The sequence below is a fragment of the Mycetomoellerius zeteki genome, unplaced genomic scaffold (assembly GCF_001594055.1).
Source record: "Mycetomoellerius zeteki isolate Tzet28-1 unplaced genomic scaffold, Tzet1.0 scaffold52, whole genome shotgun sequence".
Taxonomy (NCBI): Eukaryota; Metazoa; Arthropoda; class Insecta; order Hymenoptera; family Formicidae; genus Mycetomoellerius; species Mycetomoellerius zeteki.
The window spans coordinates 2,156,672-2,168,746 of record NW_017257523.1 but is presented as its reverse complement, the minus strand read 5'-3'; the positions used below and the strand labels follow the sequence as shown (position 1 = coordinate 2,168,746).

The 12,075-nt window shown below is 37.6% G+C and overlaps 1 protein-coding gene across 1 annotated transcript; it reads right to left on the bottom strand.

The window, feature by feature from the left end:
• Positions 1–8,196: 8,196 nt before the first annotated feature.
• Positions 8,197–11,031, bottom strand: LOC108727729 (NAD kinase 2, mitochondrial). The gene is made up of 5 exons (XM_018455950.1): positions 10,697–11,031; positions 10,190–10,510; positions 8,937–9,021; positions 8,614–8,872; positions 8,197–8,420 (listed from the first exon to the last, which is right to left on the bottom strand). The coding sequence occupies exons 1-5, from the start codon at positions 10,948–10,950 to the stop codon at positions 8,197–8,199; spliced, it is 1,143 nt and encodes a 380-aa protein (XP_018311452.1). The 5' UTR covers positions 10,951–11,031.
• Positions 11,032–12,075: the final 1,044 nt, after the last annotated feature.

Sequence of the window (12,075 nt, the reverse complement as noted above, 5' to 3'; positions counted from 1 at the left end):
GCTCTTCCGCCTCTTCCTACCGGGAGCTACCTCACAACACTTCAGGAATTTTAATTTCGCCCTAACGTGTAAACACGCCGGCGCCAATTTATTTCACCATGGGGAGCGTTTTAAAAGGGAGGTCCGGACCCCAACCGACCTCGCTTTCTCCGGCTTGCAGCCTGTTTTCCCTTAACTTTAATTTGCTCTCTCTCTCTTTCTCTCATTCTCTCTCTGGCAACTAGATGCGTTTCGCGATTTACGATACTGCAAAACAGCCGCGGGCCTCGATACGAAGGAAATTGAAGATATACCATAGAATACCGGCAAACGACGGTTAAAAAATATTGGTAGATAATATGAGTCTTTTGCCAAACAAAAATATTATTACGTATAAAATATGATTTCTCTAACATTTCATGTCTTTGTTTGTAAAAAGAAAATAATAATTATATCATTTTATATCGTGACCATAAAAATAATCGACTCGATTGTCCGCCAGTGGTTGGCTATTCGCTGAAATAGCCGTTCTGCGGCAGGAGAGCGTACGTTTTCTGCTCATAGCGGATAAACGGAATTGCTTCACGTCGGATGATTAGTGTCGAGCTTAACAGCGTGGAATAATGCCCGGGATTACGATAATTAAAGAGTGTGATTAGTTTTATTGCGGCCGAATGACCGTAATAAAATGAACGGTAAAAGTCTGCAGCGGATAAGGAAAATTAACTTATAAACGCAGTTTTGTATTTTATTCACAGCTCCATTCCCTCGGCTACTACAAAATGATATTTCCTGAGACGGAACGACGTATATTCTAGTTTCCGATAATCGTTATAAATCGCATCATGTCGCCGCTTAATCGCGACGTGATGGGATAACCTGTTTAATGCCCTTATTTAGCGACATTATATGCGGTTAAAACGGTGCTCTTCGGGTATTCAGGTCAAAAGGTAGCTGCGCTCCTTTTAGTTCAGCGGTGCTGGCGCAGAAAATGGAACAAATACACTCTGTGATAATTTAACTCAAGTTCCGGACGGAATCTTCCCCCTCACGACCTTATCCTTTGAAATCCTTTAATGGGAATTCTTTGTGACTACTGTGAGATGACTTAACTCAGTGATAATATTATTGTACTTGGTCTGAAACGTGGGAAGGACTCTTGATACGCGAGAGAAATAAGGGTTGAGCTGTTTCGCGAGAAGGGAAACGGTCAACCTTTTATGACATTTTCGGCAGAGCACTTGGAAATTTATCAGCTCGAAGATACTCTGATTAGATCTCAGTGTGCTTTCAAACTACTTTCATTATTTTTAAAAACGTGTTTCGCGGATGAAGAATCTATGATTAGCATCAGAATGTATATTTCGAGTACTACTATAACTACGGTGACCATACGTCCTTTATTGTAAAGGACAGTCCTTTATTTTGAGACATTATGGGAAATTCTTTTCTAACTAGCGTTTCAATGTCTATAATATTATATCAATGAGCAAATTTTTACGGGAAATATCTTACAGTTTTATTTATATAAATACAATTTGTTTTTGTTAATTATATTTATTAATTTTTTTAATTAAATTTATTCAAACTAGAGTTGTCTTCATTTTTTATTATTTCGAATCTTTTAATATTTCAGATCAAAAGTTTGTTCCAATACAATCGAACCAGTTTCAAAAACTATCAGAAAACTGCGTATTATCTCTATTTAATTATACTGTGCAATAAAATGTTATAATGCACAAATTTGTGACAGTCACGAACTGGTTTAAAAATATGTAGGGACAAAGCCGTAAAATTTTCAAATTTGTCCTTTATTTTCTTTAAGAAAATATGATCGCCGCAACTATAACGAACCTTCCAATCTTGTTAGACCTTTGCTTCCATTACTTGCATCGGAATCGATTTCACGAAGCGACGATCATCTTGTTTGACATCCATGGAGGATAAATGTTACTAGCGGCAATCTTATTATGATTCTCGATTTTCTCCGATTTATCAACGTATTGAGTGAATTCGTACGGTCGCTGAACTCGAATATGTGGCTTGGTGCATCGACTCAGCTGGTTGTTCAAGAGAGAAAAAGAGAGAGAGAAAGAAAGAGAAAGAAAGAGAAAGAAAAACGATTGTAAAAAAAGACATAGCAAAAAAGGAATCGCGAGGAGGAAAGGAACCGTACCTGGCGGAACCGTTCCGCGCGTAAAACGCGAGTAGAAGCACGAACGAAAGGTAAGATAATGGAAAGTTGGAAAGAGCGCCGATCCACACCGGAGACAGATAGAGAGATGTGGAACGGCAATACTTCAAATTCATTTGCGCAACAATCTCCGGTTCCTTTCGCTTCGCGGCTCCTGCGCAATCTGCCGTGCCAATAAAATCAGAAGTTCGCCTCGCTGGAAGAGACGTTGGTAGCTCCAGAGAAACGGCGAGAGAGGGCAAGAATGTGACTCGATAATTATACGCAGCATAGAAAAGATGAACACTGTTAGATATCAAAGAGGCAATGGTAACCCATACCTTTGAATTAAAAACATTTCACCATTTTTAACTTCCACGTGTCCAAATGTAAAAAAATTCATTTCTGCACTATTAAAAATATTATGAAATTTAATGTACTTTTAAGTTACACTAGTTGAATTTAATTTCATAACATTACATTAAATTTAATGTATTTAAAAAGTATATTTGTGTACACATGTACATGAAATTTTATGTACTTTTCATAAAATTTTATGTGAATTTACATGAAATTTAATGCGTACGTTCATTAAGACTACTATAACTTAGTTTTCAGTTAAACCATTTATTATTTTTCAGTTACTTACTTTAAACTACAAGCTTCTGTTATTTAAATTCATTATGAAATTTCTAACAGAGTGTGTAGTTATTTTTAAAGTAAACAATGTGTTTATATGCACTTAGTAAATAATAAAATTAAATTGGAATTAAATTTAATACATTTTCTTGAATTAAACTCTTTAACCTCATTATTTAGTTAATTAACGATATATTGAGTAGAAGTAATGACGACTTATAAAAATAATTAAAAATAGATAAATAACTAAAATTATAGATATTAAAATTAACTGAAATTGTGTGTGTGACGTTATGAATTTAAGAGTATTCCCATTCCTTTAGAGTCGTGAATTAATTCTTATTTCACTTAATCAATTAATTTTATATTTACGTTCAAAAGATATGTCTCGATCATCCACTAAAATATATTAATTCCTATAATAATTTGTCTTTATCATACATTACGCTGCGCTGATTGAGATTTCAACATTAACGTATGCACTTAGTACATAATAAATTATATTTAAGTCTTAAATATAGCCTTTCTTGAATTAAATTATTTAATTCCATTGTTTTAGTTAAATTAACGACATATTAAACAGGAGTAGTGGTGACTTGTAAAAATGATAAAGAATAACCCATATTGAATACAATTTGACATGAATTTAACAGTAAGAGAGGGAGTGGAGGATACGGGTTTCGTGGTTCTATAGTAGCGAAATGAGCCATATCGAATACAGCGTTTATCGTCTGGGGAGTGTCGATAGCGCGTATAAAATATTCGTGGGCCGATCGCGTAATTGAGTTTCCCTCTGTCGTTTCTTCGCCGGAGGAAAGACGAAGGACGACCGGAAGGGAAACTTGAAATCGTCGCTTCGGCAAATTGCCGGGCGAAATTCGCCGAGCGCGACAGACGGGAAATGAACCTCACTGAGTGCTCGCTGTCTTTCGATGGTCGTCCCCGCATTTGCCACCTTTTTGTCCGCCTTTCCGCTTTCGTCGAGGGGGTCGCGACGGATAACCCCCGACTATGGTGGTGGTAAGCGCGCGCGAACGCCTCCCCGATAAGTTATCGTCTAATTATGAAGCCCGTGGGATGCGACGTTTGCACGTAACCCCGGTGACTATAAAGCGCACGTTACAGCCGTTTTTCACAGCTGAAAAATCTCCGCGGGGTATAAAGTCTTAAAATGTAGGTAGGCAGTCGAGCCTGTGACGACCCTTGATACGCTAAGCAAATTTGACGATGAAGCTCGTTTATACGCGGGGAAAAACACCACCGTGAAATGTCCCATTGGATTGACTTGCCGAGGGCGTATACATCGAGGATTAAATAGAGAGGATAGATATATTATATATAGATAGATAGATAAAGCGTTTATCAAAAATTTTAGAGAAAACTCTTTTAGAACATACAAAAAGTGAATTTAAAAAATATGACGGAAAATAGATCTAATAAATGGTGAGCAACTTGAGCGGGAAACGTGAATGGAGGTGCAATAAAAATGAAACAGAATATAATAAGTGTTGAAAAAAAAATATAAAAGCAAAATAAGGTGATATATAAGATGAACATGATAAGTATGAAGTACGAGAATGACAGTGTGATAAGTGTGATAAAAATGGTGCTCGCAGATGAGAGCTCGGACGAGTGCTAACGACATAAGTACTAACGATGATAAGTTTTAGCATAGTCGGAGATAGAGAGATTCCTACAAAAAATTCTTACTATTTACGATTCAATTCTTTTTTTTTTTTTTTGCGATAACGAAGGCTACCGTCATACTCGATATCGATAAACCAGCGACGCAAATGGTCCTCCCAACGAAGTAGCCATTTTTACGCATTTCGAATGAAAACGCGAGAAAGGGATGACAAAGTGGATCGATCAAAGCGTATTAGACGCAACGATTAATCGCCGCCGTTATTTCCCTTTTTTCCGCCACTTCGCGTCGCAGCTCTCGATCCGACACGGACGCGCTTCGCTCTCGGTCGCGTTAGCCCTTTTATATTTTCATTAACCGTCATTATTCCGCCTACGCTTTGCCGCGGTCACCAGCGTGCGCGACGTTTTTCCGCACGTAAAGCGGACGGACGCACAGGGTGCGTGGGCGGTGGCGGTCGTTACAAAGGCGGATCAAATTACAACCGGCGCGGGGATTAAAGCCGGAGGAAAAAAAAAGAGATAGCGTTTGCGTTGCCACGCAAAAAGGCACACTCGCGAATCCGCCTCTCATCGGTTCGCTTTATATATGTGTAGGTTCGGCGGTTCTTCTCTTTCCGTTGCACCCCTTTCACGGCTCTCTGCGCCACTTGCACTGGTTACCCGTTTTCCGTCTTCTCGTTCGCTTCTTTCTCGTTCGCCATTTCGCTCGATTCCCCGACTGCTCGAGCTCTTCGGTACGAATTAACGTCCTACCCATGAATCCGCTAATAAATCTCGCGAACTGCTATTACCGCTACCGTCCGTTCGAAGGAAACTAAATCTTCGGATAAGAGTAAAATGGCCGCAAACCGGTCATCGGTTGACGAATTTATACGGTTCGAGGAGTACGGCGAGAGGAAGAGCAGCACGATTTTGGCCAGAGCGATGCCGAGGTGCGGCGGTGTGGAGGTGAGGCGCGACCCGCGAATCCGCGGTGATAATATTGATTTTTGCCATTACGCAGCACGTAGCGCGGCGCGAGTTTGCCTACACGCGCGAATACATGGTATATATTCATCGAAAGTATTATTTATTTTATAAATAAACGTATACATAATATCGCGCGTATATCGCGTCTGCGTAACCGCGTTCGCGCATGAATTCGGGCATTGCGCGTCCCTTCACGCCGTGAACGGTAATCCCGCGTTAACGGTTTGCTTCATTAATATGTTTATAATCGTAATGACGCATCACTGATTGTTAAAGCATTCTATTGTGCGCGCGTTCATTTTAAATCATTATTACGCGGTAATATCGAGAGAATTATTAATTAATTATGCTGTGTGATATCGATAACGAGCCGATATTGTATCGGCGATATCAAAGCTGTATTTGTTGCTCGCGTTGTCGCTGTAACAAGCATTGTTTTTAAAATAAAAGAGAGGCGTGATTACAACGCATAATCGAAAGCTATAGGTCGTTCGCGGATGATAGCGAGGAACACTTAAAATTCACGGCGGTTTTTTTTCTTGTCCGTTTCGTCTAATCTTCGTCGAGATGACACCGTCAAAAACTTCGGCAGAAGACATCGACGTTCAATTACGAAGTACAAAAGATAGCCCCGTTATTCTCGGTTACCCGTACATTTGTTTGTCCTTCATGAAAACTGTCTGGGATGGATGACCATTGTTCTTACAGATTGGGGTTTTCGCAAGGATTAATGAGAATGGCTCGGCCATTCGTCGAAATCCGATTGGGAAGCCCATTCAGATCGTTAAAAGCTCCTGAGTTAGTCGCTGCATATTGGATCGTGATGTTATTAAACGAGAAATGACACTTTCATTGAAGTTTCTTGCACGTCATTTATAAATAAAGAGGATAAAACAAAAGAATGAAATTGTTTTAAAACACTTGTAAAAATGGACGAAAGTTATTCTTACCGATCGTAACAATCAATAAACAGGTAATAAAAGATACTTCACGCCTTTTACGATTATTTATTATCAAAAGGGCGACCTGATTATTTTGTTTTATCCACATTCTCTTTATTTACAAATCACATGAAAGAAAATTTAACGTGTTATTTTTCACTTACGACGTCACAATTCAATATGGCCGCAGCGACTCAGGATGCTTAAGATGGTTCTTTAGTAAATCGAGTTACTATAAAAAAAAAATTTAATTTCTCTATAATGATGTTGAAGTACTGAAAATGACGTGTGCAAAATTTTAGAGTAAGTTAATGAATTTAATGATGAAATGAGAGAAAAAAAATATTGCAATTTTTATAACTTAATAACAGATAAGGAGACGCTTCTTTAACTAATTGCACACAAATATTGCCATACTAGACTTCTATAAAAAATGAAATTATAGTAGTTTAAAAAATTATGATTGTAATGATAAAAAAATAATAGATCGATGGCCATTCTGGAAAGATATTTACACGCATAAACTTGCATATAAATTTAATTTCGAAAAGTAAACATAACGTCACTTTATTTTCGTTTGGTAAATTTGCAGCTCTTAATTTACTATCGTATGTTTCATATACTATTGCATTAAGATATATACGTTTTTAATATTTAATAGTTTCAATATTTTATCCAAATTATGTAGATATTTGTGATTTTAAATGGGCTCTGGTGAGGCACCCCAAATTTTCGGCACTTTACTAAAGAACTACTTTAATATTATGTTTTTTCCGGACGTCCGAAGTATACTCGTAACATTAAATACTAAATAAACTAATAAAGGAAAATAAAATGACAAATAAGATGATAAATAAGTATAGGTATATAAATAAATATTAAAATAAATATTAAAATAAAGTAATAAATGTTTAATGAGTTGTATTTGTCGGCATTTGAAATTTCGGAACAGTTGTTCATGTAGAAATAATCGCGAAAGAGAGAAACCGAGATCTTCTTCCTTCGACAAACAGACCTAAGTCTAAATAGATTCGATTTCTTTTCGTTCCAACGTAAGCTGCTATTTATACAGGTGATACGAACGATTGAGAAATATTGCTGTTGAAATTCTTCCGAGGCGCAATTGGCGAAAGACGGTCGTCTCTCAGTTTCAGTGAAACTAAAGTTTCCGGATACGAAGTGGACATGGGTCATGACTTTTACGTTCTCGCAACTCTTTTACCATTACTTTACGCGACGCTGCGCCCAAAAACGTCGGCGCCCACCTGGCCATCTAAAGGCTTTGTGCGATATCTCGTGTTTCGAGCGCTCACAACTTTTGCTCCGAGCGTAACAGTGCACTTAGACGAACGCTGGATAGGTAGATAGGTGGGCACTCGTGAAACATTGAGATACAACTAGGTGTGTCTGCGGTTCGGGGAAATTACGGGGTTAATGGAAGTCCGGGGCGAGGCTTGTTCAGTCGCGTATTAAAGAAGGAAACGGGGAAATATCGTGAAGGGTCTCACTTTGTAAGTCGTCCTGAAGAAGAGTGGTCCGCTTTTTTCGCTGAAAATAAAATGTACTAAGCCGTCCGTCGTTACCGAGAGAACTTAACAATAAATCTGTAGACTCGACAGAAGGATTTTTTAGTCCGCATCGGTCTTACGCCATCAGAAATTCATCAATACACGCGATATGCTCTAAAAGAAGTTTTAAAATAAAAGAAAAGCGTGATTACAACATGATTATTATTTTATTTTTCCTCTATTGAGAATTGAATTAAAAGAGCTTTTTGTATAATTGAGCTATCCGGACAAGGAAAGAAATTATCAACAATAGGATGTGGAGTTACAACGACGATGATATTTATTGCAAAATAATATTTTTCAATGAATATTCGGGTCGAATCTCGAAGGACGCGGTGCTGCCATCATTGAAAGGTAAAGACACGCTGCCATCTAAAACAAGGCCGGCATCAAAACCCGTCGACTTGACTTTGATTTTGCAACACATTCGCTTGTCCGAAATAATCTTTGGCCAGAGTGAACTTCGAGACATTTCGTATATCATATATGCCATTTTTAAATTGTCTGTAATACAAATATTCGATGTTTTAATAATTACACTTTAATATTTTTATTAAAAATCAACCTATATTTATTAAAAACCTATATCAATTGACCTAATAAAATATTAAACTGTGGTATTACCATTAATCTTCAATGGCTACTCGGAGAAATATTATTGAAGAGATTCGGAAGAATTAATTTTGTAATTCGTTACCTGGTGGAAACAGAAGATTACTGTGATACTTGTGCAACACTTCGCGGGTTTCTTTCTCGTCAAGTTGCCTGCCAGTTGCCATGGCCACAAGCGTTTGAACGGTTTCGGCGGTCTGCAAATTCATCGTCCTGAACCAGGACCGAGAGCCTGAGCCCGTGCAGACACAGATACCCGAGGAACGGATCATGAACCTCTTCTCTTCATCTGCCTGAATCGTCAACACGATCGGCCTCGATGCCAAAAATTCGGCCATGAACACCTGGAAGTACGTGATGAATGTTATCGAACGGACCGGCGTAGAAATGTTTTACGTCAGATGTAACCTCGTTTAATGCCAGCCAAGGTAAAATTCTCTGACGGGGCTGCAGGGCATCTGCTATTTTCCTCTGAGTGGATCTCATGAGTGCGCTGCAAAGATTTCATTTGTTTAGCGCACCTTTAGAGAGACGTCGCGAAACTCGAAAGGAATTAATGAGACGCGAGAGCGAGTTTACGAGAGAAAGAGAGATTACATGGAGACGTAATGGAATATCAAGTGCACGACGGTTAAATTGTTTCCCGTTGGAAATGTCGAATTAAATCTAATCGTCGAACTAATTCTTTTCGAGAGTTCGTCTTTCCGGTTAATCGATAACAGTTTTAAGAAGCTCCGCATCGCACACCGTAAAATTCGCGCGAATTCAAAAGTTACGACCTCCTTGCGCAAGTCGTAACTACGCGGGCCTTGTAATTTACAAGTTATAACTACCGAAGTTATAACGCGCATAAGCTGTAGTTCGGAACTTCGGTTGCGAGAAGAGGGCCAAGTCGGGCTGGGCAATGAAGACGCACGGCAACGTCCTCGCGAAGGCGCAGAGGGTCGGCGACACCAGCTGCTTATTTCAACTTTAGACTGCGTCGTGGGAGTAGCCGGTAAATAAAAGTTTAGCACGGGACGTCGTTCTCACGACCGGCGCTTTAATGTTTCTCTATCCACGCGGGCTAACGAAATTGTACGATACATTTCTTGCGCCGGTTTCCCGCACGCGGCGAACGCATGCGTCTCCATTCCGTCAACCTTGTTATTTCTCGTTTTGCTATGCAGCCGTGCTCGCAAAACCATTCTCCGACTATCAAAAAGCATTCAAGCTCTTATCTTTTTGTATTACGTTAATATCGTTCCAAAGAAACTTCCTTTCCAGTTGCGAATAAAGGAAAGACGCCAACCTTGTAAGTCCTTTCTCGCCTTATTCGGCCCTATTCGCTTTAGCATGCTTGATTTATTAATACTATTATTCTATAACGTACTCCAACTCGCTTCTACGACTCAAGTGAAAATGACGACCATCTCTGAGAGAAATACTGAGAAATTTTGCAGATAAAATGTGAAATACAATTCTGCACAAGAAAAGCAAGATAAATAATGTTACGATATGGATTTAAGAGAGATATTTCTTTAAGAGAAATATTCCTTTGAGAGAAATATTTTTTTCAAATTGCAAGTTTTTCTTTCAATATAGAATACGTTAGCTAATAGAATGGAAAAAAATTACGTTAATCGTTTGTACTGTCAAAGAAAATAAATCAATTTACTCACTCGACTCTTTTTTCGTTTTGCATGCGACTCTTTTCATGAACGTGAAAGGGCTGTTGATATAATCCTTCTCCTGTCATTACTGTACGTATACGACTTCTCATCAAGACGGTGTAATCTTCCGCATGCAGTTTCTCAAATATCCTTTCGATGTCCGTGCTGTACTCAATCGGCAGTGTGAAGGTACTAGTTCCGGGATGTGGATTAATGCCGAATATCGGCGTTTTATTATTCGTTATCAGTTTCGAGGCCAAGAGAAAGGTGCCGTCTCCGCCGATTGTAATCACCAGGTCGGCCCAATCTACGCATTTCGCGTCATCTATTCTGTATTCGATCACAAATAAATTATCCTTTAAATTTAATTAATTAACAATATTTGCGATTTTCATCGAAAATTGGAGCATCGACCTCGAGAAATTATGTCATGGATTTTCTATTCCGAGAAGAAAAAGCCCTACGGTAATGGCAGGTTCGTTAACTTACAAAGTAACTCGTTCATAAGCATATTACCTTTTCATAATCCGATAATTGACGTTGAGATTATGTAGAATGCCCGCAAGTTCTTTCTCGCAAGTGAGCTGCCGATGATGCTTCGCGAGGATCTCGTCAGGGTCTATACTTTGTTTTCTCAACTGATTTAATAGCTGATTATGCGATAAGTCGGAATGCGTGATTTTAAGAAACTCGAAAGCGGATAGTTTCGAGATGCCGAGCACGCGTTTCGGCCAATGCAGATTGTCTCGTAAACAATTTAACAGTCTCATCCTTAACGTTTTATATATAACGCTATAATTTTACTGTGCTGTCCAATGTTAATCCAAATTAATTATGTTTACGTTAGGTTATGGTAATTGTCATTAACTTTAACCCTCCGTCGACCAAGTGGAATTTTGCATCTTCCGTTAGCGACACAGCTGGACTTCAGTGCAGATTTTAATATTACTTTGGACTGTATAAAAATTTGAAAAAATTCTTGTATATTTGTGAAAGCTTCCCTGATGAAAATTTTTCTCATAATTTTTATACGAATTAGAACATTTTTCAGAAATACTCAGAAATACTCGGAATTTTCCATATAAGTTAATTATAAAATATCGTAAGATTTCTAAAATTTTTTTGTAAGTATAATTTCTGATGAAATGTTATAAAATCTAAAAAATTTAAAAATATTTTTAAAAATTATGGAATGAGAAATCTCAGAATATTTCAGAATTCACATGTATGAAAAATTCTGAGAGAAGATGTAGATTTTCTAAGAAGTGTTCCAATTCGTACAAAAAATGTGAAAAAGTTATAAAAAATTATATAGAAATTCTGAAAAGTTATACGAAAAATTCTGAGAAAAATTTTCACCAGAGTTTAGTAACAAGTTTTTATCTATCATAAAAATTGGATCGTGAAACACGGAAAAAAATATTGTTAAAGTATCTAAAAATTTAAATAATGTGTAGACTTGAAAATAATTTTGTCGTATCATCAAAGTAATTACATAAAAAATTCAAGCATGATAAGTAATGTTGCAAAAAGTTTTGACAGTCTAATAACTAAATAATATATAATATATATTCAAATCTGTATCTAGTCAAATTTTTAGATACTTAAGCAAGGTTCTTTCTGTATATTTGAATTATTTTCTACAGATTTGAATTTACCTACCAGAATTTATAATCAAAATATCAATTGTGTTTTCAAAGTCCCACTTGGCGAAGAATTAAGAAACCATCGACGATTTATGTTTATAGCAAACAAGCAAAAATTAAGCATCCTGTTTAATCAAGTAAATTGTGCGTTTCTAGAAGCGATAAATTCACTTAATTGCATCAGGGAAACTGTTTTATTTATTAATTTCTTGAATGTGCAACGAGCGTGGAATCTTTAAAGCGATGAAT

Excerpts from the sequence above, each read along its gene's own strand:
- LOC108727729 (XM_018455950.1), bottom strand. The coding sequence starts at position 10,950 with ATGAGACTGTTAAATTGTTTACGAGACAATCTGCATTGGCCGAAACGC. Across the intron at positions 10,511-10,696 it reads AATTATCGGATTATGAAAAG|AATAGATGACGCGAAATGCG; the intron begins GTAATATGCTTA and ends GATCGAATACAG. Across the intron at positions 8,873-8,936 it reads CTTGGCTGGCATTAAACGAG|GTGTTCATGGCCGAATTTTT; the intron begins GTTACATCTGAC and ends ACGTACTTCCAG.